The sequence below is a fragment of the Orussus abietinus genome, unplaced genomic scaffold (assembly GCF_000612105.2).
Source record: "Orussus abietinus isolate OABI.00-Male unplaced genomic scaffold, Oabi_2.0 scaffold35, whole genome shotgun sequence".
Classification (NCBI taxonomy): domain Eukaryota; kingdom Metazoa; phylum Arthropoda; class Insecta; order Hymenoptera; family Orussidae; genus Orussus; species Orussus abietinus.
This window is the reverse complement of record NW_019394237.1, coordinates 87,618-114,377: the sequence shown is the minus strand read 5'-3', so window position 1 is coordinate 114,377 and position 26,760 is coordinate 87,618. Positions and strand designations below refer to the sequence as shown.

The 26,760-nt window shown below is 55.5% G+C and overlaps 1 protein-coding gene across 1 annotated transcript in view; it reads right to left on the bottom strand.

Moving 5' to 3' along the window:
• The window catches only part of LOC105694928, a 34,615-nt gene extending 7,855 nt beyond the window's left edge, over positions 1 to 26,760 (bottom strand). Inside the window, exons 1-4 of the mRNA XM_023431951.1 lie at positions 26,704 to 26,760; positions 10,338 to 10,413; positions 4,800 to 4,926; positions 1,000 to 1,135 (exon numbers count right to left, since the gene is read on the bottom strand). Of these exons, the coding sequence (XP_023287719.1) occupies positions 1,000 to 1,135; positions 4,800 to 4,926; positions 10,338 to 10,413; positions 26,704 to 26,749 (385 nt within the window). The 5' untranslated portion in view covers positions 26,750 to 26,760. The remainder of the gene's footprint in view (positions 1 to 999; positions 1,136 to 4,799; positions 4,927 to 10,337; positions 10,414 to 26,703) is intronic.

Below are 26,760 nucleotides of genomic sequence, written 5' to 3'. Positions count from 1 at the left end.
TTCGAATCCAGAAATCCGGGAAATTAATTTCTAACCGAGAATAATCCAGGAAATTAATTCCTAACCGAGAAAAATCCAGGAAGATCATTCCTACCCCAGGAGCCCGGGATAATAACCCCGAGCCCAGAAATCCAGGGTAATAATTCCGATCCCGAAAACGCAGGGAAAGTAATTTCCATCCGAGGAGTCCAGGGAAATGATTTCGATCCCGGAAGCCCAGGAAAATAATTTCCAACCATGGCGTTCATCCCTTGGGGGGTGGAGGCGCACCCCTGGACCGAGTCGCAAGTTCCTTCCGCGCGTCATCGCCGCGTCACCTAAAATGGCGTCCGGTCCCGGGGGAAGCCGGGGAGAAAAGTGAATTCCCGGCCGGGCGGGTCGGCGGAAAACATTTCCCGGCCGGGAAACATTTCCCGATACCGCGCGCGCGCGCGCGCGGCCGCTTTTCGAGAGGAGCAAACAAAGAATAATGTCTCCGGGGGACCATTTCCCGGGCGTCGTAAAAAAGCTCGGGGGCGCGGTCGACCGCGAAGCGAGCGCAATGGGGGGGTTGGGGGGAGGCAGGGCAGGAGGCGGCTTAGAGGGGGGAAATCAATCGCGGAAAAGCTCGGGAAAACGCGGAGCGAGGGCCGAAGTCTTAAAAAGCGATGCAAAGCGTTGGCTGCACCGACCAGGGGGTGGAGACGGGGGGGAGGCCGAAACTGAAAAGCCGGAAAAAAGTCCCCATCGAAAGCTCCCTCCCCCAATGGGTGCGGACATGGCACAAAGGGCCTTTTGAGAGATTCGGAGATTCCCGATGGACTCGAGGACGGAAGTTGGCCGCGAAGTTTCCGCAAGCCCGCAAGCTCCGAAACTCGGCGGCGCTCCTCGCGATTAGCCCCTCCCCCTCCCACCCATGTATTAGAAAACAAGCAGAAAAATGGGGGAAAAGCTTTGAAAGGGACAAGTGGCTGCGATTAATTAACGCCGAGCTTTTCCCCGAGGGAGAGTTCAGCTTACACACGACTTCCATCGGTGCCTCGCCCTGGACCAACGTGAAGTTTGGCGCCTCCGCGCTGACTTCGCACTTGTACCGGCCCGACGTCGTCAGGCCCACGTTCTGTAGGAGCACCTTCTGTTCGTTCGATGAGTGGTGCTGGAACAGGATTTAGGTAAGATAGAATGAGTCTGTGGGTTGAGACGAGTCGTTTGAGTACCATGAAGCCATGGTTTGGAGGAATACTGGGGGACTCGACCGGACCCCTCGAGCGGGGCGCGGGGGGTCCGCTCCAATCTGAGATAGGTCTCGAAGCACGGCTAACGTCCCAAAAAATCCCGACCTGGTTCCAGACCCGGTCACCTCGCCGAGATATATCTATTCCCCGGCCGCCGTCCGACCTGGGGGAGAAAAACCCAGGGCGGAAATAAATCCCGGGGTCGCGGCTATTCCGGGCGGGAATTAGCGCCGCGGTACTTCCCACTCGGCTCTAACCCGTTCCGCTTCTCGAACTGTCGAAAGGCGAATCCTTTTCCCTCCCGACTTCCAAGCTTTTAGAATCGGGAATTGGGAGGAACTTCGAAGACCCGTAGGAGATTTCGGGGAGCTCCCGGGTTTCCCGAGGGAAGCGCCGGGTCTCGCTATAATCGAATCGGAAGGATCCCACCCCCCGGGGGGATTCCGGGGGTTTCCGGGGGTTTCCACACCCCCTGGGAATTGTTTCACGATGTCGTTTCCTAGATCGGGCCCTCTCTCATTGGCTCCGCGGATCTTAGCGAGAATTCACTTTATTCGCCCCCCTCCCGGTCCCGATACGTTTACTTCCTGTCAATTGTCACCCAGAACGAATTCCATCCCGTGCCCACTTTCGGGCAGTGGGAATTAAACAAAATGGACGCGGAGGATAAATAAACGACGACCTGTGTTTGTCGAGCGGGGCATTTGACACGCTTCGGCGGAATTTCAATCCTAGCGAAAAATTCGAAAGAGCGGCTCAAAATTGCCGGGGAAAAAATATATATACTCGAGGGTGTATACGTAGAGAGGTAATTCCATCCCCGATGGAAAGGACGGCGAGGGGTGGGCGGGAAAACAAAAAAAAGAACGAAACAACGCAACGAAAAAAAGGAACGGGGGTACCTATCATCGCGAGCCAACGGAAACATCAGTTCACCGGATAGTATTCCTCTGGGTTAACTTCCGTCCCTTTTCCCTCTCATTTCTGACAGAGAGGGACGCGAAGAGCGGGAGAAACTGGCACTGAGAGTGCAGGATGCACTTGGGACGATAAAGTCCCTAGTACTCCACCTGCGGTCCCGGTCTAGGGACATCTCTTTTCCCCTGGAACTCCACCTTCTGCCCGACAATGTGTTTCCTACCCAAATCGATTTACGAGGCTCGAAATGAAATATTAATCCCCCTTTATTGCCCGTTGGTAGTGCGCGAGGTCGCCGCCCGCCGCGCTGCATCCCTCCCGCAGGTGCATCAGGGGGTGCACCAAGGGGTAACCCCCTGACCCGTAACTTGCAGCCCCCTCGTGCGACCCATCTTCCTTCTTCATTTTCCATTTCCTGTCCAGTTCTGACGGAAAAATTAGGTCAATCCAGTCTCCGGAGGATTTCTCGACGCGTTTTCGGAGCGGTCGGAGGAATCGAAGGGGTTCTTTCCTGTGGGACACGTGGTCGCTGGCTTCGGTTCCTGGTTTGGAAACGTTAGTCTAGGTCCGGGTTACGTGGCCAGGGGCAGTGGGGGCAGGGGGGGTTGGCCGGATTAATGGGGCAGATTAAACGAGAAACGAGAGCCAGTCTCCTCACGTAATGCTCATTATGTTCGACTGCTGTTAACGAGGTATAGTTACCGGGGCCGAGTGGTGCCCTGGCCTAGGATTCGCCGATCGAAGGAGAGAGATGGCCTAATGCCTTCCTGGACCGGAAATGGGAGGGGGATAAGAAAATCGTGAGGAGGTCACCCTTATCTGTTCCTCGACCCCGCGCGGGTTCTCGGGAAATTGGAGCCTCTCTCGATAAAGAGGGAAATGCCGAAAAGTGTACGAAACCCGCAAAATTCCTGGAATCCTCGAAATGCGCAAAATTCCTGGAACGCCCGAAAGGCGCGCAATTTCTTAAACGCACGAAACGCGCGCGATTTCTTAAGCGCACGAAAGACGCACAATTCCCGGAGTGCCCGAGAGGCGCACGATTCCTGGCATAAAAAAATCCAGTAATCGTCCACTGGCCCCGGATGCTGCGTCCGCATGACCAGATAAAAGAGGAGTACCATCTCGAGGAAGAAGAGCCTGCGAAAATGCCTGGAACGCACGAAAGTCACGCAATTTCTTAAACGCACGGAAGGCGCACAATTCCTGGCATCAAAAAATCCAGTAATCGTCCGCTGGCCCCGGATGCTGCGCCCGCGTGACCAGACAAGAGCGGCGTACCGTCTCGAGGGAGACGAGCCTGCGAAAGAAGACAGGGGGTGGAAGTGGGAGGTGCCCCTGTCCACCTGCACCCTCCTAGTTCCGAAATGAAGCGGAAGGGTACCTACCCTAATTAATGGGGTGAGAAGACCCTCCTGTTTGCGGTCATGCGAGTCGGTAATTACGCTAGGCGTGTCCCTCATCCTCCCAGGCCCTCCACCCTTTGCCCTCGCGAAACCACCCCTGGAAGAGCCTGGACCGTCCCGGGGGAGGCGGCTTTATTTTTATTGCCGCTTTGAATATGCGGCTTTATTATACGCGACCGCGGCCGTATACCTTTCGGAATAAATTGAAATATTTTATGCCGGCTCCGCGCGGCGCAGTTATCGCGAGGACTTTCTCCTCGTTTCGCCCCCGACTTCTCTCGTTCTCCCCCCCCAGGGGGAGGGGGGCGGTATCTCCTGGGGTCGGAAAAAGGAGGAAGGAAGATCGACCCACGGGTTGGGATTTATTATCCTTTTTTTTCTCTCCCTCCTTTATACTCCCGTTTTTTCGAAGCATTTTAGCTCGTCTGTTTCACCGCCATGGTGTCTTTTTTTTTTTCTCTCTCTCTCTCTCTCTCCTTTTCCTTTGGCCAGGAATCGATAGTCGAGAAGAAGCTCCGGTTCTCTCGAGCCCTATATCGGACGTCCGGTACCGCCGACGACCTGCAGAGGACGCCCCGATTCCGCCCCTTCTTGGCGCGTAACCACCCCTTGTCGACCGGTAAACTTCCACTTCTTATTCCTCCCCCTAGAGGGGTGCCAACCCCTTAACCACCAGGGAGTGACCTTTCCACCAAGGGAGCCGAGATTAGTCTTCCTTCAACCCCTTCGCGCCTCCGAAAATTAGGCGATACCAAAGTACTGCCGGAAATGACGCTTTCGTCCTAACCGGGGGCACCGAAGCGCTTCCGAATTTTCTGCGGGAATTTAAAGGCTGCTGGGAAGGTCGCGACACTCATATTTCAATTGTTTGGGGTGGCGGGACCTTCCTTATGGCCTTATTATTTATTGCGTTAATTTTTTTATTCAGTCGGTGCGACCAGTTCGGAGGAAAGTTGCATAACCCTTTCTAGTAGGATACGAGGTCTATGGCGTGGGGGTGCAGGACCAAGGGGAATACCCCTTGTTCCTTCTGCCCCTAGGGGTGACTATGCGAGCCCCGTCAACGATTCATCCCCTCCGCATTAATTCCCGATCCGGGCGGCCCCAATTGGATCAGAAACAATTGGCCCTGCAATTTAGCAGTCGGCCCAGTTGCATGGGGGAATATTCAGATGGCGACACGCGAATATGTTAATTAATCGGCCTCGTTACCATTCCCCACGAAGTGGGGGTTAGGGGTGGGAAATGAGTTGACACTTACGTCGACTTTGACGCCTTCCACGCGATAGCTGTGCTGATTGGGCGCCCCCTTCGGCACGTATCGGTAGAACTCCTCGTTGTCCTTGTACCAGGACACGGCGTACAGCTTATCGGACCCCAGGTCGTATCTGAAACGGAGAACGAGTCGTTTCATAATCTCGGTTTTGTGATAAGATACCAGGAATCGTGTGGCGTATATAACGCGAGTAAGGGCGCGATTAAAGAGAGATCTCTGGATTTCGTGAACAAATTCCAGGAATTGTGCGGCTTTCGTAAGGCGAGTGGGAAGTGCGACTAGTAAGTACTCTTTAGGTTTTGCGAAAAAAATCCAGGAATCGTGCGGCGTTTGTAAGGCGAGTGGGAAGTGCGCCTAGTAAGTATTCTCTGAGAATCGTGAAAAAATTCCAGGAATCGTGCGGCTTTCGTAAGGCGAGTGGGAAGTGCGACTAATAAGTATTCTCCGAGAATCGTGCAAAAAATTCCAGTAATCGCGCGGCGCCTCCAAGCGGACTGGGGGCAGCATTCTCAGAGATTCGCGGAAAAAAATCCAGGAATCGCGCGGGCGTCTCCAGGGCGCGTAAAGGTGGGACGAACAAGTGATCCCCGAGTCCCCAGAAGAAATTCCAGTAATCGCGCGGCGTCTCCGAGCGGACTGGGGGCAGCGGCTAATAAGGGGCTTGATTTTCGGAAGGAAAGTAGGTATCCCAGGGATCGCGTGGGCGGGCGGCGTTTCAGGGCGATTAGGCGGCCCATCGGGGGCGGAAGTGGCCGATGCGAGGGTCGCGTGACCCCCGCAATTATAACAGGGAGAGGGCTCGACGTCGACGGCCGTTGGCGGCATAATCGGCCGCATCTCCTCGAGGAGCTCGCGATCCCGCCGATCGAAGTCCGCCATCTTGGAGAACGCGTCGCCCCCTATATCCCCCACAAAACAAGCTCGAAAAATTCGGAAAAAAATCACCCTGCTCCCATTTCTACCCCTCTTTCGGGTCCACAAGAAGAGAACCTCATCCAGGAGCGATCTCGCAGGTTTCCCAGGAAATGGGAGAGCGCCCAGGGAATGGCGCACAGGAGGAGATAGTTGAAGAACTGGGGGGGAAAGGGATAGGCGTATAAACGGGGGCTCCTGGGGGACATGTGGAATTTCTTGGGAGCCCGGAACAAATTGAACCTACCGCTCTGCCATGAATTCCGGAGAGTGGCGGATACACGAGCGGCGAGGGGCACGGAGATGGGGGGGGGGGGCAGACAGGCTGCTCTGCGAATGCTCGAAACATTAGCGACACCGAGGTCAGGCGTCCTGGGAGGGCTTCGTGTCAGGAATTCCGTTCCCCGTCGTTGCATGAATAACAAGCCAGTTGCATATATACATGGGGTGCTTACGCGTCCTCAATTAAATTCTGAACCCACCGGCGGCGACGCTGGGGCGCCGTGACGTCACGTAGAGCAGCGCCGTTTGTTCCCCGCGTTCCGCGATAACGGGGGATAACGGAGGGGGTGGGGTCGCACCCCCCAGTCATTTTCCGGGTTTTCGTCGCCCCCCGCGGCAAACAGTCGCCCCCCTGGGGGCACGCGCCCTCCCCCCGGAACTGAATATGGTGTCGCGATGCGTCGCACGTACGGTTACCACCCACCCACCCCCTCCGCCCCCTTGGGGGGTGGAGGGGAGCAAAATCGTCGCGTTTCGTCGCACTTTTGTATCCAGGGTCCCTATGGGGGGCATTGGGGGGGTGTCTCGGGGGGGGGGGGTGGGACAGGCTGGGGCGATTTAATTCCTCGGTGAATACGTTGTTACTCGTCGGACGAACATCGGATTAAATCGAAAAGGTAGGAGGCCGAGTCGCGCTCGGATTGGCCCGAAAGGGCGGCGTAATCGCGCAAACGATGCACCGCTGCACCGAAATGCAATTGTACCTCGGTAAGGTAGACTGGGGGGGGCGGAGAGGGGGCGGCGGAGTAGGTGGCGCGGGACCGTAAACCAACTGCGAGTCCCGGGGCAGTAAACTAATTTGCAATTTATACGACAGACCCGAGACGCATACATTGCCCCCCCCCCACCCCGAGCTTTCGCTCTTTCCGCCGTACACGACGGAACCGGGGGGAAATCCTGACGAGGAACCATGGGAACCCCGTGGGATTCCTCGCAAGATCTCCCCGCGTGGCGGTGGATCGACCTAACCTCAAAGAGAGAACCCCCTTCGAGGAGTTGCGGCTGCCGTTCGCGGAATTCCGCTGGCGGTCGATGGGAAGGGTGGATTCCGCGAGGGGATTATTCTCGGAAGGATGCGGATGATTCGGGGTAGGTTGGGAAACGGGATTCCGGATCTTGGGGAGGGTCAATGTGGGGGATGTTATGGGGATGACGGCCGAGTGGGACATCCGAAGTGGCAGAGTCTCTCCAGTCAATCGGACGTCGGATTCGGAGTCGGAGCTCGGGGCCGGAAGTCGGGCGCGACGTCGCGACGCCTGCGGTCTGTGGGGGAGGGAAGACCGACTCGGCGGGAATTAGCGCCTCCACCCCTTCTCGCCCGGTCGCATCGATTCTCGGACTGAGTGCTCGTCGCGAGGGTTGCCACTGCGTTTTCCGCATGCCCCGAGCTCCCGGGATGCGGTTCTTCGAGGTTTCCTTGAATTGGCGGTAGGGCCGTCGCGACTCGGCCGCGCACCGGCCGAGTCGGCCGAATTAACCGAATCGGGTAGGGCCGGGCGAATTAACCCGGAGCGGGTGTTCCGCAGGCGGGCGCGCGGATTAACGTGTCGGAAGGCTAATTGCGAGTAGTGGACGCTCGTTAGCGTCGTCCAATTAGAGGTTTGTCCGCAGCCGCCTTCGGCCGGCCGCGGCCCTTCCGGCCGGGAATTACCGCGACGACCGCGGACCGCGGCGGCCGCCCGGGCGGATTCGCGGTCGGCGCGGGACACGTCCCGAGGGAGTCCCATGTCCGAGCCCGGTTCCGGGGAGAAAGAATGCCGGTGATCGCCGGTTAGCCGCCCGAGGAGCGTCACCTTCCCCAGGGGGGGAACCACCCCCGCGCAGGGTGCGTGGAGCCATCGCCCCCATACAGGTCGTCCTTGGGATGCGGAAGAGACGCACGAGAGCCCTTGATGGTCCCCTCCGCCGCGAGGAAAGTAATTCGGAGTCGAATCAACCCCTAGGGTGCCCGGGGGGTATTCACCCCCCGGGGGGAGGGGGGGCGAAACTACAAAGCGGGACCGACGGCTTCGTCCGCCCAGCGGGGGAGGTGAAAGAGTTATCCCTCGACCCGCAGGTGCTAGGAGGAGGCCGCGAGCGTCTGGAGGCAGGCCCTGCAGGGGGTCGCCCCCCCACAGGGGGTGGTCCACCCCCGCGGTAACTCCATTAGCCGCGACTACGAGACGCCCCCGGAATTCGTAAAACAAGCCCACCGGTTGACGGCTCGCGGAGGTCCGCTCCCCGGGGGGTTGCCACCCCCCAACCTCGCTTGCACCTTCGTGCTCGACGGGGTGCCCGCCCCCGCCCCAACTTGGGGCAACCCACCCCCGTCATATTCGATGACGGATCGATTCGGAGGAACGAGTTCTGCTGACTAACGGTCTGGCCTCCTCCTTTTTCACCCCCGCGGCCCTCCCCCCGGATCTGGGGGGGTTGCTAAAGCAGAGAAACTCCCCCGCCTTCCCCCCGCCTCCCCCCACACGACGAGAACTCTTTGGGAACTGATCAGATAAATACCCCAACGGCGCACGGCCGCAGAGAAAAGTGCTTTTCCCGGGAATGCCTCACCTTCCCCTTGACTACTCCGACTTCCCCCCCCCCCGGCCCCCACAGGAACTCCGCATCGATGGAATTTTCCCAGGGTGCCTTCCCCTCCCCCCGTGGACACGCGGATCCCCAGATCCATGTACTCGATTCTCCCCCCCCCCGGTTTTCTTCTCAGTTCCTCCCCTAGACTTTCCGCGCTTTCCTTTCCCGCCGCGGATCGCCGGCGTGCGGAAATTCTTTGTCACGGTGGATGTCCGTCCTTTGCGGCGGTGGACGCCGCGCGGCGGGGGCGGGTGCGTCCTTTATCGCGAATGTTTAACGAAACGCTTCCATTTTCCCGAGCTTTTCACTTTCGGGGCGGGGCGGGGGGGGGGGCGGATGCCTCTGTGGAGCTTTTCCAAATCTCCGGGGTGGTCGCCCCGGGGGCGGCCTCTTTGGCCGTTTTGAAAACTCGGCCCCCGCAGGGCCGACAAAGCGAGCGGCTCGCGGAGGTGCAAAAACGAGAGGAAAGGAAGGGAACAAAAAGAAGAGGGGAGGAACGAAAGAGAAAAAAAAAACACGGGAAGAGGAGAAAAAAAAATAAAATGGCCCCACTTCCTAATGGACCGCACGGCTGCACACGCGGGGTGTTACGGGCTCGTTACGAGAGCGCGGCCCGTGAGAAATGAAATTCAACCGAGGGCTGACAGTTTCGGTGACAGCCGGCTCCGTTTTTCCGCGGCGAATCGCGCTCTCGTGGGGGGGGCAGGACCCCCCGCAACACGCTCCGCGAAATGATTCCGCGACTCGGGGAGGGGTTTTCCTCCCGGTTACGGCGTTTCCTGTAAATGGAAATGCCGACGAGGGCGGGAGGATGGGTGGGTGGGGGTGGCGGCGATTCCGCACCTCCGCGACAAACGTCGGAAAAACGAACGAGGGGACGTCCACTCGTCCTTATCGGGTGTTAAAGTCCCCCCCCCCCCACGATTCGTCCGCCCGCGTCCGGAATTGCCGAACTTTTTGCCGGGCCGCCGCCCCCGCGGCAAATCCGTCGCGGTACGTCCGGCCCCGTCGCATTATTCACGCGGCTCGCACGCAGGTTCCGTCGGATCGGCCCGCTCGTATATCTCAGCGGATCGCTCGCAGATTGTTCCCCCTGCCCCCCCCCCCTCGCCCGCCCCCCCCTTACCTATTTCCGCATCCGGCGTAGAAAGAGTAGACGAGGAAGCGGAAAAAGGGCGAGGAATCCCTCCGATTTCCTGGCCGCTCTTGTTCCCTCGTCGGGACCTGACGCGGAAAAGCCGCGCGGAGAAGGAACGATGGGGGAGCGGGGGCGGGGGGCGACCGAAAATGGGGAAAAATTAGGGACTATCGTCCTGCGTCTCCGGTCCGTTGGGTCGCGATTTACGCGTCGAGGAGTCAAGCGTTTTCGCCGCCGTCGATTTCGCGCCGCGGAATCGGATGGGTGGGTNCGGGGGGAGGTGGCGGTGGCCGGCGTAAAATCGCGAGTGAAAAGTAACACGGGGCGATAAAAGCCCGCTTTATGTACCGCCGCGAAAACGCTTCCGGTCGCGCCACGCGGACCGGCCCCCCTAACTGGGTGGGTAAGGGGGAGGGGATTTGCCCCACGCGCGAATGATGGGAAATCAGAACCATGGTGAGAGGGGGCAAGCGGACCTTTCGGCTCGGATTGCCGAAAATAGCTCCCCTGGGAGTTCAGCCTCGTCGGGCGGTGGTTGGAGGTTAGGGGTTGAGGGTTGAGAGCTGGGGGTTGAAGGGGGGTGGGAGAATAACATGCACTCTTACTCTCTCTCTCTCTCTCACCTGCACACCAGGAGGGCGTTTTCACCCCGGAGGGTGTACGGCGGGACGCTCACGTCGAGTAGCTTCAGGGCGCCGGCTGGAACATAAAAAAGAAACAAGGAGACGTAAGGACGCGTTCAATGCATCCCCCTTTCCCCGTTGTGGTCCCGGATGCGCTGCCGGGGGGTGGGGGTGGGGGCAGGAAGGGGTAGAAGGGTCGCGCATAATCCGGCCATTATTCCGAATTCTGAATAGCGAGTGCGCGACCCTCGACCCAATAATCCACTTTTTTTCCCACGACCCTCGGCGACCCTTAGCGTCGCAGCCCCCCACCTGCCCCCCCTCGGGCACCTCCCCCCGGGGGTGGCTCAAACGTTTTCAGAGACCCGCGCCCCGAAGTGGCGGCCTGACCCTTGACCCAGATGCCCCGACAAAGCGGGCGTTTAGGGCCGCCCGCTGCCTCCCCCTCCGGGGGGAGGCGCCCACCCACCCACCCCCCTGGTGTCGAATTCACTTTCCACCCCCTCGATAGGAGGGAGACCTCGAGATGGCACTCCGAGCGAGGTGGTCTCTGTTCGACCTGCCGCCGGGGAGGAATCGACCTACGAACCCCCGGGGGGAGTTGCCCCCGGAAGCCGAGGTATCGTCGCGGAGCCGCGGCAAACGAGGGCGTTACTTATTAACCGCTCAATTTGCCCCGCCGGGGGGTCCCCACCCCCGCGCAGCCCCATGTACGGGGGCACTTGCGACCCCGGACCGTTCTCGCCCTTCTTACCCGTGTTTCCTCTCTCTCTCTTTAACCCCCCATTTTTTTTTTGGACCTTTCCCTTGTTTTCATGGCCCCGCGTCTCAGCTTCTCTCTCTCTCTCTCTCGCTCTTCGTCCATCCATCCGTCTGTCCATTTGCCTCGACGTGTGTCTCCGTCCGCTCCCTTAACGAGGTTTGCATCGATCTCGGCGTGCCACGCCGAGTGCATTAGCCCTTCCAGGGCGTTCCTTAAATTATGTCTAGGTTCCCCCCCCCCACCCTTCAACCAGCAATAGCTTCTTATAGGGGTGGTACCCTCCATAAATTATTAATTTACCACTTTTAAGGGGGTTTATCTTAATTTTAAGTGGGACTCGATTCGGGCGAATTTGAAAGCGAAGGGTCGAAAGGGCGAACAAGGTGTCACTTAGGTCAGACAGTCTTAAGAGGGGGGGGGGGGGCAAAGTTCCTACCCCCGGCGATTAGCCCCGAGGGCGAAATCCAGAATTCCAATTTCCCTTAGAGAGGATAGTAAAAGCAAAAAAGAAAAATAAGGGAGAGAGAGAAAAAAAGGAAAAAGAAACATACGAAGGGTCCCTTCAAAGGGACGTTCCCCGCGCGGAATGGGGATTTCTTTATCGGATGAACCCGCGTTAACGTTACCTGATGTACTCGACTGCCCCCCCCCCCCCCCCATCATCTGTTCCCACGCTTTTGAGCGCCCGCAATGAATGGGGGGGGGGGGGCGAGATTATTACAACTCCGCATTCGACTCTCAAAGCGAAAGCCATTTTAGCCGGTATTTCGCCATTTTTTTCACCGGTTGGGTGTGCGGGACGCGCGCGGAACGTCGACGGAGAGAAAGAGCTTTTACATCAGGGCGAACGAGTTCCGCTCCTCGTCGGCGAGGTTCGCTTCTTCCTCGGCTCCTCTGTCGCCTAAATTATTCAGGGTATTTAACTTTCTCCGTACGAGGCTCCCGACCCTCGGGGTTGGGGGGAACCGCCCCCCGGGATCCACCGGATCCCCCAGACGGCTTGGCGCCCAAGCCACCCCTTCGCTAATTCCCCGTCCTGACTCTCTCTCTCTCTCTCTTGGCTCCTCCGTATTCGAATTTCCCTCCCGAATTTCCTGGATCCCCTGTCGGAGGGCGCGCGCGTCGGTCTGCTCCTGTAAATGAAGGATTTTGGGAGGTTCCGGGAGTTTCTGGAATTTCCGGAATTCTCGGAATCGCTGGAATTGGGGGGAAGACGCCGCGAGTCGACCTAACCCTTGAAATTAATATCTTGGGGGATTTTCGGGAGTTCCTGGAATTTCGGGATTTTTTGGAATCGCTGGAAGTGGGAAGAGAGAGAGAGAGATGGTGGTTAAAAAATGGGCGGAAATGGGATTTCGAGGTGTGCGGGGTCTATGGGGTGGAAATTCCCGATGGCGGCAGACTTGCCTAATTCGCCGTTTGCCTCGAGGGATGTCACCGTTTCATCCCCCGTGGGCGAGAGGGGGTGGTTAACGCCGAGGGTTAAACGTCTGCCTGGGTATCTCCAAACGTGCGAGGGTTCCCGAGTCACGGATCCACCCCTCTTCTGGTTTCCAGCCCCTTGTCATCTCGGATAAGCCGTTTCCACCTCAGCCTCCACCCGTCGAGACACCCTCCTCCCCCGACACGTGTCTCCTCGAGCCTCCTCTTCCCGGATTTTAACCCAATTCCCGGCTAATTAAATCCCCAGGGAAGACGTCCCAAAAATTCCCCCAAGTCCGGGGCCCTCGCGATATTTATCATGCGGAATTCCGCAGCGGGGAGGCTCCCCATTACCCGGAAACCGAGGAAAACCGCTGGAAGATTCAACCCCCCTCCGTTCTATCTGCATTTAGCCGCCCCCCCCTTCATGGAAGAAATATCCCCCAGAGAAATCCACCCCTTCGGGAAGCCGCCCGTGAGTTAGGGGTGCGATCTCGGTCCTGCCCCTCTAAATCTTCCCCCCGATTTCCGCGGGCATCGAGGTCTCCAGAAGCGGCCGTTCGGCGTCCTGATTACGGTCTCACCGCCGATAAACCCCCGCAAAATCACCGCCACCCCGTGGGGGTGTTCTACAGAGCGCCGAATAATTCCGCAGATGCTCCGGAACAACCCTCGCGACTCGTAAAGGGGATGCTCGAAATTCCAGGGAGGAGAAACGCCACAAATTGGTGTTCTCCTTCCTTCCCCTTTTTCTTATCTATGCTTACCCCTTTCTTAATGATACTAGATCTGATTAAGTGACCCGAGGTTTAGATAATCCCGAGTTTTCCATTTCTATGGGGATTCTTTTCCCTTTTCTCTTACTATTGTCCCCTTTTTAATCCCCTGGTTAATTAGATTAGGCCCTCGGGGATTTTTTCCCGTTCGATGAGGTCCTTTAGAGGTCCTTTCGAGGTCCTGGCACCCTGTGTCCTTTCAGTCGCGAGGGTGCAGGACGCCGGTCGAGCTCTTCGACTCGCCTCGTCTCTCTCCCTCTCACGGGCCGCGCATCGGTGCGTCTCTTTCTAGCTCATCGCTGCTCGCCGTCCAGGCATCGAAGTCTCCCATCCGAGGGCCCCGGTTACGGCTCTGCGACCGATAAAACTTGCAAAATGGCGACCTGCCGAGGGGAGGCCGGGCTACCGGATGGGATCGCAAATGCGTATACATTAACTGGAGCACATCCGAGTGCGTCGTAAAGCGGGGAGCGAGAGGAGAGTTGTTGTTGTTGTTGCAGCTGTAGCTGGTCCAGAAGGTTGCGGCGACTCCCGGGGCCGGCGGTGCATTTTAATTTCAACTTATCTAAGAGAGACATAAATCCCACGCTGAAATACCAGGACCATTAAAACTTCATGCATAGAGAGTAAAGGCGCTAAAGTATGCTTAATTTATACCGGCCCTCGACGGAGCCTCGAATTATATACGCGGCACGTACCGCTCCCCTTAATTATCAGGACCAGTCGGATCCGCTTGTCAGGCTTTCGGAAAAGAGACATCCTGAAACGGAAACATGAAACGCCAGCCCTGCGACCACCCCCTCAAAGGGTGGGAAACAACTCCCGGTGAGGTTAAAAAATAATCCACGTGGACTTCAAATCGAACTCGGATTTAGTTAACACCTTAACTCCTTTTAATCGTTAAATTTCCTGCCTCTCGCATATTACCACATTCCCGAGAATTCACATTCAGTATTTTCCATTTTCGCTGGAAGAAAAAATTCCAAAGACGTTTAGAATAAAAAATAACGGAACAAAATTGATATTTCGTGGGTGTCATTATGTGACTTCCGTATTTACATTGTAGAGTTTCAAAGAATTTCGGGGAAAGTGAGGGGAAATGTTTCATGGAGGAGATTTTCCTCTCGCCTTAAAGAGGTACCTGGTGCATCAGATCGGGACGGATTTTTTTACCACTTTTGCCGGATAATTCTGGCAAATAATTCGGCAAATAAAGGTATAGTTTCGCGGCAGATTGTCGATCGATTGGTCCATCGACTCCTGTCGGTGGGGCCTAGGGGAATCCATAAATCGGGTAATTCCCCGAAAACCGCGTATTCACGCGGATATTACACCGGGGCGTGCAAACGCGTTTATTCCAATTTTTTTTTCCTTTTTTTTCCCCCGTCGGATGGGTCCTCTTTACCCCTCTCGTTCCGCGCTTTTTCCGCTCTTTCCGCTTTTTATCTCGCTCTCAGCCACCCCGGATCGCGAATCATCGAGTCGGGTGTTCAGCCAGGAGCGAAAGCGTATTATTTGACAGACAAAAGCCAATCGTTAACGGCACACCCTCTCCTCCTCCCGAGGTCCCGAAATAAGCCGCTTAGCCTTTTTCCGCGTTTCGTTCCGCGTCCGGGACGCGTTGCGGAACGCCGCGCGACGTCGTTCGGATCGATCGGGACCTCGGGCTCCGGGAAAGAGGCTTTCCCCAGTGTCTCGTTAAAAATTTCCTTTTCTGAGGACATTTCCCCCCCCCCAGAACATGCAAGCCAAGACGGTTTCCCTTTAATTTCCGCATTTCTTTTTTCTTCTTTCCTTTTTGGAAATGATTTTCTGCCGCTAACGAGAGTCGCTCTGGAAACCCGCTTTCCTCATTTTCGAGCTCCATTTTGGGCCCGAAAATCAAGGCGGATTTTTTTTTGCCTTCCTTAGAAATTCATCGCAAGAATGATAAGAATCGTGGTGGGAATTACGAATGAGGAACAATTTTTCCCGATGACATGGCGCGATCGGAAATCGATCGTCGATGGGACAAGGTGATTTCCAAATGAAGTCCCTTTTTTTCAGTTCCATTTTGGGCCTGAAAATCAAGGCGGATTTTTTTTTGCCTTCCTTAGAAATTCATCGCAAGAATGATAAGAATCGTGGTGGGAATTACGAATGAGGAACAATTTTTCTCGATGATATGGCGTGATCGAAAATCGATAATGTCACCTCAAATCGCCATCAAAGTCGATCAACGAATCAAGAGTCCAAGTTTCCATTAATAAACCCGGTGGAGTGGTAATCCCGCCTTAAGGGGGTGTAATCGACATCGATCATCGATGATGAGACACCGATCTAAGCACGATGTCTGATACGGATAAAGTCATCTGAAATCGCCAACAAAATCGAATCAATTCACGGCGAGCAATGACACCAAGTCTCGATTAATGAATCCGGTGGAGTGGTAATCGCGCATTAAGGGGTTGTAATCGAAAGTGCCCCCCTGGGACCAGGGTGGAGTTAATAATCCTGAGTGGTTCCTCGATTCGAGCTTCTCCCTGCGGAGCTAACGACCAATTACGGCGTTACATCGGCCGGTTGTCCGGTTTCGTTGGTACGGCTCCGTTGTGACGTTTCTGTTATTGCAAAAGGGGAAAACACGGAGTCACCGTGGAAGGGGGAAAGGTAATGAGATTGTAGGCACATGCGTGGTTATCCAATATAGCTAATCAAGTTAATGGATAATTTTATTTGCGTCCCTGGCTGCAGGCTAAAGGTAATCGCGGCCCGAGCGATTTCGGTGATCCCGCCTTTCCGGCGGGAGATTTGAAATTTCGAATCCGGGAACTGGGATTTCTCTGGCAGCTCGTTAATATTTCCGCCTCTTCTATTTATGGTAGGAGGTCTCGAGGGTGGCCAGTCGGACGGCCGGGTTCCGGTGGAGAGGAGGAAACGGAAATAAACATAAAAAAAAAGAAATAAAAAGGCAGACAGAAGGGGACGGAAAGCAAGGGCAGATCCTAGATAGCGCGAAAAAATGGCCGCGTTCTTCGAAGCCCGATCGAATTCCATTTGCGGTCCAATTTTGGCCGATCAGCCGAACGAGATTGCGGCCGAATAGAGCCCCGTACACAAGGCAGCGGTATCTTATCTCTTATCACCCATCCAGAAAGGGGTAAATTCGCGCCCGGTCACGCCACCTCCGAAAGGTGTACGTCAAACCGCAGTAATGTCCCTCGACCAGGGCGACCCCTTCGAGGGGTGAGAGCCCTTATCACGAGGAGCATCTCGGCGAGTCACTTCTTCGAAAATTTATCCTTCCTCTGCCAGTATTTTTCCTCTATTTTTCCTGTTTTTTTCCTTCGAGCCCCTGCTAGTCGAAACCCAATAAACGGAACGTAGAATACACGTTGAAATATGGTATACATCCGTTGACCGTAATCGTACAAAGTGTGTTCTAAACAAAGGAGAATTAATGTCCGCCCTTTCCATGACAAATTCGACGTCGATATAACGTCTATTCCACGTATATCGTTCAGGTCGCGTAAGAGGAACGTCGTTTAATCGTAAAACAATCGCTGGAAATCTACTGTACGTAGAAATGACGTAGAAACGTCAAATTAATGTACACGTATCTTCTCGACAAGAACGTTGGTTAAATGTAAAATAATCGTTGAAAATCCACTATACGTAGAAATAACGTTAAAACGTCGAGATAAAGTACACGTCGTTTAAATGTAAAATAATCGTTGAAAATCCACTATACGTAGAAATAACGTTAAAACGTCGAGATAAAGTACACGTCGTTTAAATGTAAAATAAACGTTGAAAATCCACTATACGTAGAAATGACGTAGAAACGTCAAGATAAAGTACACGTCGTTTAAATGTAAAATAATCGTTGAAAATCCACTATACGTAGAAATAACGTAAAAACGTCGAGATAAAGTATACGTATCTTCTGGACAAGGGATAAACGCATGGAAAACTTGTCGCGTAAAGTCCACCTACCTTGCGAATGTACATTTAACGTATATAAAAGAAGCATAAACGGATGAACCTTTAACTTCCCATCTACCGCCCCATTCCTACCAGATTTACGTGCATAAAACATGAATTCCATTTCTTAGGGTTTATCAGGAAAAGCGAGAAAAGCTCACGGCGTTGTACACAGTCGAGCAAGGGACTGAAGTCCAGGTTTTCCATACTTTCGCCCCTCTTTTTACGTGTTACAAAAAGTTCTCCAGCGGTCTACCCCCTCGGCCCCCCTAAAAGACCCCAACCAAGATTACTCCCCCAAGCGGGGGGTTATGATAACGCAATTCCCCGGGTGACTTATCGCGCCCGATTTCTGTCTTTACAGCCGCGCTCAGCGGGCGATGAATCACGAAGAGGGAGATGGGGGGGTACTTCCGGTCCCCGGAATAGTCACCCTTACCCTGAGACACCCCTCGAGGGGCTCCTGGGGAGGGGCACGAAGTCTTAATCTCTTTTTCCCTTTCGGTGCCGGTGCGTTTCGGGGGAAGCCCAGATAAGGGTGGAGGATCTTCTTTCGGTGGGTGGTGGGTGGTGGGTGGAGGATATATTTTTCGAATCCGAGGGCTCGCGGTTTCCGCACGGTGCCACGTCCTGCGGCCCTTAGCAGGGGCTTTAACGCCGCTCTCTCACCTGTTTTACGACTATCGATTTTTCACCCTTGTACCCTCCACCCCCACCACCCACTGGCCACCCCCTGTGCAAGCACACGTGCATGCACACATAATGCGGAACGGGCCGGCGAGCCCGAGTCACCGTGCGGCGTTAATATTAATTACCGTGGCGCGTGCGTGTCGCCCTTAAAATCCCCCGCGAAGAGGGCTATACGTTTGCTGGATGTTTCTTTTTCCCTCCACCCCCCGCTGCCTACCCCTTTTGTCTTTTTCCTCCTTTTTCCTTTCCGACCGCCCCTCGCCTGAAAACAAAAACATGTGTCGCGCATGCGATGCATGCTCACCTCCGGTTCCTCCTTTTAATGCTTTCTGCCCTCCAACCTCCTGTCCTGTGTCCCTCCCACCCACCCCTCCACCCCCTTGTACTCTGTTCGAATGTCGATTGAGGACTCGGTTCTTTCCAAATTGCTCGCCTTGCTTCCTGGGAGCTGGCTGACTGATTTTTGCTCGCTCTACTTGAAGAACGGGGAAGGTGGGTGGGTGGTGGGATGTCTGGTTCTTTTTTTTTTTAATTCTTACTGGATTTGTTTAGGGGATGTTAGTCACGATTAATGCCAGACGAGAATTTCCGATTTAGCCGAATAACAATTCCGAGCAAAAGTGCAAGGGAGGCCCTTGCCCTGATTTTCAAGTGACGAGTCGGATGACCGTAGTTTCGCTCGCTCTACTTGCAGAACGGGGTGGTGTTGGGATGTCTTCAGTTTTTTCTTTTTAATCCTTCCTGGATTTGTTTAAGGGGATGTTAGTCACGATTAATGCCAGACGAGAATTCCCGATCTAGCCGAATAATAATTCCGAGCAAAAGTGCAAGGGAGGTGGTCGCCCTGATTTTCAAGTGACGAGTCGGCTGACCGTATTTCTGCTACTCCCGCTTGAGGAACGTGGGAAGGGGTGCACGCCGGCCTTAAGGTACTTCTCTTCCCTGCACTTGGGCCGATGTTACCCTCGATTAATGGACAAGAATTCCCCCTCGAGTCGTACAACAATTGCGCGGAAAATTGCGAGGACCTCCCTCGCCCTGATTTCCAGGTGGCGAGTCGGTTGACCGTAATTCAGCTCGTCCCACTTATGGAGAGAACATGCCAATGCGTGCGTGTCGGCCTTAAAATCCCCAGCGAATGCCGGTAACCTGGTGCAAGATACCCTATACCCTAGCCGGAAGATAAGATAACTCCCCAGGTATTATTAATTATCCCAGCGTTCGGGGTTTTCCACTTTTTCCAGAAGAAAAGTCTCGCGCCTCGGAGTTTCCCTAGCCCTGGTTCCATACCCGGTCGCGGTCTTAGGGTTGATCTACGCTAGGGATCCCTAGGGATTTCCCCGGATAGTCTCCGGGATCCTCGCGACTTCGACCCCGATAAGAACCCCGCCTTATCAGGGTCGGGATCCCTGACTCCTCCGGGTCCTTTTTCCGGCCCTTCGGCCATCTTTCCTCCCCCTTTCTCGAGAGACTCTCAGGTGTCGTCCTCTCGTACTCCCCCGTTTTTTTATCAGCGGCGGTATCGCCGCGATACCGGGCAGATAATCGCCGACGGGGGGAAAACGCAGAGGGAGGAAAAACCGGGGGGGTCTCGAAGCAGCCTAAAAGTGGAAAGAGAGAAATGCCCCCCCCCCCCCAGAATGACGCTTGCGGATTGCTTTTAACAAGTCCCCGCGGGCGCGGTCATTCGATTCCAGAAGTATTTGATTTCAAAAGAATTTCATAGCTCCCCCCATCCTCTCGGCGCCGTCAAATTTGATCGCGCGAACCTCCACCAGGATTCCGCCTGGTGCACTCCCGGGTGCACTTCCGGCGGCTTTCCCCGGTTTTCGGCCGAGCTTCGATTTTTCGGATTACTTTTATCCCCTCTTTTTTTCCCCACCCTTTTCATTTTTTTCACTCTCCACGGGAAAACCGGGAAAAAACATCCGAGAGATTAGTCGAGGCCGTGCCGGGAATCGTCCGGATACCTTTCCGCGGATATCCATCGACGTAAACGCCCAATGACCGAGCCCCCCTCGTTTACGGAACGGCCGCGCGGAAAGGACTCATTTCCCCCCGCAGGGTGGGTGCATTCCGGAAACGGCCGAAAGTTGAAAAAGGAAAAGGAAGAAATGTAGCGCGGCGGAAAAGGGGAGGGGGGGAAGAGAGAGAAAAAAACGGAACGTAATGAAACGAAAAACGAGAAAACCCGGGACGACGGCTAACGACGCCGTCCGTTTTCCGGGCGCGGTTCGCATAACGTTTACGGCCTGCCATTCTTTAGCGTTTCGCGCGCCCCCTCCGCCCCCTCCCATTTTTTATTTCCGAAATTCATACCGCGAGGGGAAAAAAAAAAAAGGAAGGAAGGAAGGAAATAATCACATCGGTCGCGGCCCTCTCACCTGCTCCCTTTTTTTTTGTTTTTCCGTCCTCGCCTCGTAATCCGCCCCAATGAGTCATCCTTTCCGCGCCCGCGGCGGGATTTTTCCGCCCGGCGGCCAGGGGGCGGAAAAGCTCGACCCGTCACCTCTCCGAAGGAAATAAATGCACCGGCCAACTGGGCGGGAAATTTCCGCAGGGCCGGGGTGGAATGAAGGATAAAAAGGTAAAAGGAAGAGAAGAGAAGAGAAAAAAAAATAGAGAAAAGCCAACGAATCGGCGAGTGGGATTTTTAAGCAATTAACATTGGAATGGAGAAAGAGAAGAAATAGAAGAAGAAAAAAAAAGGAAGAGAAACGAGGGAGAGGGAGGTAGAGGAAACGAGAGAAATGGTCGCCGGGGGTGGGGGTAATTTGCCGGCGAGAGTTCTTGTAACAACCGCTCTGTTATCCGGTAGAATAGGCTGCTTTCCCTGTTTCTCTCTCTCTCTCTCCTTTTTTTCAGCTTCTCCCATTTCTTCCGTCCTCCTTTCCGTCTCGATACAATTTCCGGCCTCGGCCGATACGCCGTCAATGGCGGACTTGAACGACGCCGATGTGAAAAAAATTGAAAGAGAGAGGAAAAAAACGTTCCGAATGGTGGGAGGGGGTGGGAGGGGGTGGGAGGGGGAGGAGAGCGGGTTACTCCGTAAAATTGGAAATCTAGCGAGAGAATCCCGATACGCCGGACACGGGAAAACGCCGGGGAGGGAAAGTCGGCGAAATACGGCGGATATACAGAGGGAAAGAGAGAGAGAAAGAGAGGGAGAGGGGAAACAGAGAGATGGCCGCCATTGTGGGCGGAAAGCCGACGGGAGAATTTCCTATTTAATGCCGGTTACGTTCCGGCCTCTCCGGCGAGGTCGTGCGTGAAATTTTATTTTCCACCCTGCGCCTCGCATTTCACCCTTGCGAGGGGGGTCGGTGGGCGGGTGGGTGGGTGGGGGCGTCCGATTGGGCATAACCCCGAATGTGCGTGCCCGACTGCAACCCCTGCGATATCGCCTCGTTACCCCCCCTCCGGGCTCTTATCGAGTGGCGGAGCACCCGCCGTTATCCGCGATAATCACTGGCGCGTCCGCGCGAAATATCGGGAGATGCGAGCCGGAAAATGGCACGGCGACCTTCCCCGTGTAATTCCGGATGGAGAATGTCTTTGCGGAAACGTTCCGCCTCTCGCGGTTTCCGCGGTAGATGGTTTTTTCTTCCGGAGCACCCCGAGGCCACGCCCCCCGGCTCGCGATTGGCGGAGCCCGATCGGGAATTACGGCGAAACCGTGACAGATAGACCGGTCGCGTTTCGACATTATCCGCTAGGCTCTCGCCGAGGAGTGTTTCCGTGCCGCGGAAACGTGCGATTTCCGCAGATCTTCGAGTCCCCGGACCATGTTGCGATAGACGGCTACTCGTCTCAGCGCGTGGTGTCTCCGCGGAGCCTCGACGGATGCGGCCATTAGCGGGATATAATTCCCGAGGCCGATAATGCGGAAAACGCAGTTCGCGGGACCTCGCGAGGCGTTTGTAAGTTAATTCCTCCCCCCGGGAGGGGGAGTAGGGGGCGCGCCGGAAGTCGTCGCTGCGTCGTCGACGAGGTTAGTCAGGAAATCTCGGGGAGGGGTTGCGGAAAACGCTTCCCCCGGCCCCGATGCCGACCCCGCGCCCCCCTAAACAGCCACTAGTTGCGTTTCCCCGCTTTTCTTACCGCACCCCGCCGGTCCCGTTCGCGATGGGGATGAAGACGATTTCCGCAGGGGTCGGAGGGGGACACCAGGAAAACCACCCGACCCCGGGAAACCACCCCCCACGGCGACTGGACCTACCCCACATCCTCGAAGCCCGAATATCCTTAACCTCCCCCAAAACGGACGTCGCCCACCCCCAACTTCCGGTTCAATTCGACTTCCTCCCCCCAATTTCTCGAAACGGGAAGACTTCAAGGGTGGAGCCGACCCGGTGGCGCGGTATCGCGGAACCGCTCGGCGATTTCACCCCGCTCGGCGATTTGTCAACCCTTTCGAGCCTCCACCGCGGACAAGGTATGGCGAGCCGTCCGACATTGACAGATTCCCATTTTTTCCTCCTCCATTACAAAGGCTCGCCGGCCAAAAGGGGGATGAAAGAGCGGACCAATGAGGAGGCCGTCAATGTTCCGGACATCCGGTCGCTTCCGATCTCCTCCACCTCCCCCAACCCCCTCGATCATTGACAACTCGATAAACGCGACGAGTCGCGGAATTGAACGGGCAGAAACGCGGCGTTTCGGCGGCGGCGGGGATGGGACCCCGGCAAAACGAGTGGCGCCCTCTGGAAAGGGAAACCTCCACCACCCCCTTTCCGCCCCTTTCCCACCCCTCTCTAAAATCCTCCGCAATCAAACCGCTCTCCCCGAAATTAAAGCGGAGCGGTGCGTTCTCCCAATTGTTTTCCAAAGGAGGGAAACGGAGAGAACGAAAAAAACGAAGATGAACAAAAAAAAATTAAACGAAACGAGGTTTTCCCGGGATTCCCCGGAGGTAAGAAGGGGAATGCACTTAAAGAGCGATCAAAGGGGGGAGGGGGGCTGATGCATCGGCAGGGGGGAAAATAGGTTCTTGCTGACGTCGCGCTCGCGGAATTCCGGATTATCCTGGACCGCGGCCAGGTGCTCGAAGTCCCTTCCTCCTTCTTCCTTTCGGTTCCTTTTGCCCCCCCGTCGGGGGGAGGGTCCCTCTCCTGTTGCCAGGACGCGTGCCAGTGCAGTTCTCGGTGCAGTCCCGAATATATATATATATTGTCTTTGCCCATCCTGAAGGAGCCCTCGATTCCCTCCGAGGGGTGCATATAGGTGCATACGTGCACCTATGCACCTATGCACCTATGTACCCCTATATATATAGGCTGACTCTTTCATATCCTCTTAATGGATTCCCGATCGGTGCAGGGGTACATAGATGCAAATGTATATGCATAGATGCATGTATATATTTTATATATATTTATGAAATGTATATGTAAAATGTTATATATATATATATAAAAGTCAAGAAAAAAAATGTAATTTCTGGGGAAAGTATTATTAGAATTGGGGGCAGTTGATTCGTTTCTAATTTTACCACGTGAATGTGCAGGCCCTAAGCTCTTGCACTCCTTGCGCATAAGTGCACTTCCGGTCCCGCCTCGCGCTTCCGGGTCGGCTTAATTAAGGCTGGCCCTTCAGGCTCGCGAGTCTTAGGTCGCGTTTACGCGAATATCCCAATTTTGCCGCGGTTTAAGGGTGGCCAGTCGGCCAGAGGGCCGAGTGCATCCAGGAGTGCATCTTGAAGTGCATCCAAGAGGGAGCCCCGAGTACCGGCCGACCTGAGAGACGCATCTCCGTGTCCCCGGGGTGATGGAAGAGATTTTTCATCGACCAGCCAGAGGTATTTCATCTACCGGTACCAAAGAGATATCTCGCTAATTCGATGAGTAATTATTATATTCCATTTTATCGAAATTTGTTACCGAACCGCAGAAACGTTTCATCGAGCAGTGCCAAAGAGACATCCGGTCGATCCGACGGAGAATTATTATATCCCTTTTCATCGAAGTTTTTCACCAAACCGCAGAGGTATTTCATCGACCAGTACCAAAGAGATGCTCGGTCGAGTAATTACTATACCCAAACTGGAATAAATTGCGCGCAACGTCCCTCCGGAACTGCGACAATTGATTTAGAGTTCCTTCGTATGAAATAATGATTCCCTGAACCAGCGAGATATTCCTTGGATTCATTTCCGACGATCTGGGTGAAATGATTATCCCCCGAATTATGAAAATCTTCCGTGGATCTATTTCAAGCACATTCGGGCGAAACAATTATTCCTTAGATTTATTTGCATCCACAGTGGGGTGAGTTTCATTCATCCCTCGAATTGACAAACTGTTCCTCGTGGAGTTTCCATCTTCTTCTTCTTCTTCTTTTTTTCATCTTTTTTTCTCTCAGGCCGGAAAGGGTTGACGCGAGACCCCCTTCCGCGCGACGCCCTATAAGAGGCACCTGCCTCAGGTGGGAGTAGAATAGGAGCCCCCCCTCGATCCGGGGTGCAAACGGAAGGGAGCCACCCCCTAGGGAGCCCCTCCACGGTGCTCCACTTTTCCGCGATAAACCGAGTCTAATCGGGGGCTAATTTCCCCGGGAGGCGAGGCAGGGTATCTCAAAGGAGAGGACCCCGGCAGGTGCGGGGCCGACCGCAGGTGTCCGGTGGCACAGGTGCAACCCGCTCGCAATTCGCCCTGGCCCTCTGGGGGCGGCCGGGAAAGCTCGCGAGAAGCTCGGCTTTCCCAGTCGTGCGTGTCGCCCGGCCCCTCGCCAATTTTCCCAACCTCTTCCTTTTTCCCCGCTTTCCGGCGACACGCGCTTCTCCCTCCGGCCCGGGCGAAAGGGGAGCTTCTCTAATTGTTGCGGCGCGGCCTTTCCGGCGCGGTTCTCGCGACGGGTATTCCGAGCTTGCGCGGCGGCAAAACGCGTCGCCCCCTCCCCTTTCCCGTATCCGTGGAAAGCCCCTCAAAAAATGACGCCTTCGCGGCACTTTTCCGTCGGCTCCCCCGAGGGGAGCTTTTTTGAAAAGGGGTTGAGAGTCAAGCGTGCGACCGGCGGAACCCCCTCCCGGTTCCCCACCCCGAGACGTATCTACAGTACTCGAGCTTAGGGCGAAAGAGAGAGAGAGAGAGAGCTTGCAACCCTTTGCCGCAAGCTCCGCGTCTAAACTCCCGGAAGGGTGCCCTTAATTGGAAAGCTTCACTTTTCCGGCGCGCGCGAGAGGTGGAGTCGCTCTACCCCTCTGCCCCTCTCCTCCCCCTCCACCCCCGCGCAGTTTCCGCGGCGGAAAAGCTCATGTTTTGTGAAGGGCGCGAGAAACCCACGGTGGGTGGTTGGGGGGTGGAGGAGGCAAAGGAGCAGGGGGCCGGCCCCAGGGGGGCGGCCGGCACGCCGGCTCCCCCTCATCTTTTATTTATTTATGCTAAGCTCATCGGCGAGCTTTCGATCTTAAAATTTCATATCGGTCCGCGGCCGCCGCCATATTGGTATGTATGGCGGGGCGCACTTACTTCGGCCGCTTTTTCATTTTCCCCGTCGCCCGGGCAAATGTAGGAGTACCGCCTCCCCCCGTTGCCCCATTCCCCACGGGAGCTTATTTCCCGACATTTTTCACCGTGCCCTGCCCCCCCCATCCTCCTACCCCTTTCCTTCCTCTCCTACACATGTACACCCATCCACCCCATTGCCGATCGCTCCTCAAGAACGGAGTACCTCGAGCTTTTCGGATATCCACCTTTCTTTATTCACCATCCCCGGGAGTAGACACAGAAAGCTCGCCATCGATGCGGAAAAAAAGGTGGAGGAGGTTCCTCCACCTCTAAAGGTTGGCCAGTGGTCCCGGGAAAATGTGTGTGTGTGTGGGGGGGGGGTGTCGGCACGTGGCGGCGAAATCGCAGGAAGGAAGTAAGCAAAGCTCCCATTGTGCCGCTCAGCGAAAGCTCGAAACAAGGGGGTCCCCCCCGCCCCCCCCCCTACCAGCCGCGAGTAACACTTCTACGCGCAAAGGCTCTTTTCCGAACGCGTTGCACAGAGTTTACGGGGGTAGGGGGTAGGGGGGGAAGGGAGGAGGAAAGCTCGCACAAACGAGGCGGTAATTGGTGCCGAGTGCCGTTTCGAAAAAGCTCGATTGCCCGCGAGCTTTCCGCCCAGAGCTGGTCGCGAAGTTCCGCCTTCCCCCTCTTTTAGGAAGCTTCCACCCTTCAACCCCCCCCCAGGCCCTCGGATGACTCTCGGATTTTCGGTTCTGGAGTCTCGCGAGCTTTTTCCCTTTAAATCTGTGAAGCTCGAGGGGTCGCCGTCGTGTTCCTGGGGGGGTGTCCCCGGGGGGGTGCGTGATACGTCCACGGCGATTCGATCGGTCAAGACGAATTGCCGTCGACCCGAGAGATCGATTAGGTCACGCGGGTCGAAAGGGGTGATGGGGGGGTGGTGGGGGGCGATCGTAATATTTTTCACGAGTCACGTCACCCTGGCCCCCCGCAGATGGCTGGATAAGTCCCCCTGGGAGTCACGAATACTCCGTTTGGGCGACTCACGTCCGCCCCCCGCCACCCCCTTTTGGTACCAGGGGTAGTTCATCAATCATCCCCTAGGATTTTTGAGTAAAGTCGGGATGAAAAGTCAAAATGGAAGATCGAAATGGCCCGTTGTATAAAGTTTGGTGGGAATTTTGGGATCCTTTGACTGAGGGGGACCACCCCTTGCTGGGGCCTCCTCCGGTCGGGGGGGGCCCTCTTCCTCTTAGTGATATAATCCCGGCTTAGGGAAGTTCATCGATAAAGAAAGTTGGTCTCACCCTCTCGCCGCAGCAGAAGTACGAGCAGCAGTAAAAGTAGATCCATCCTGGCCGCCC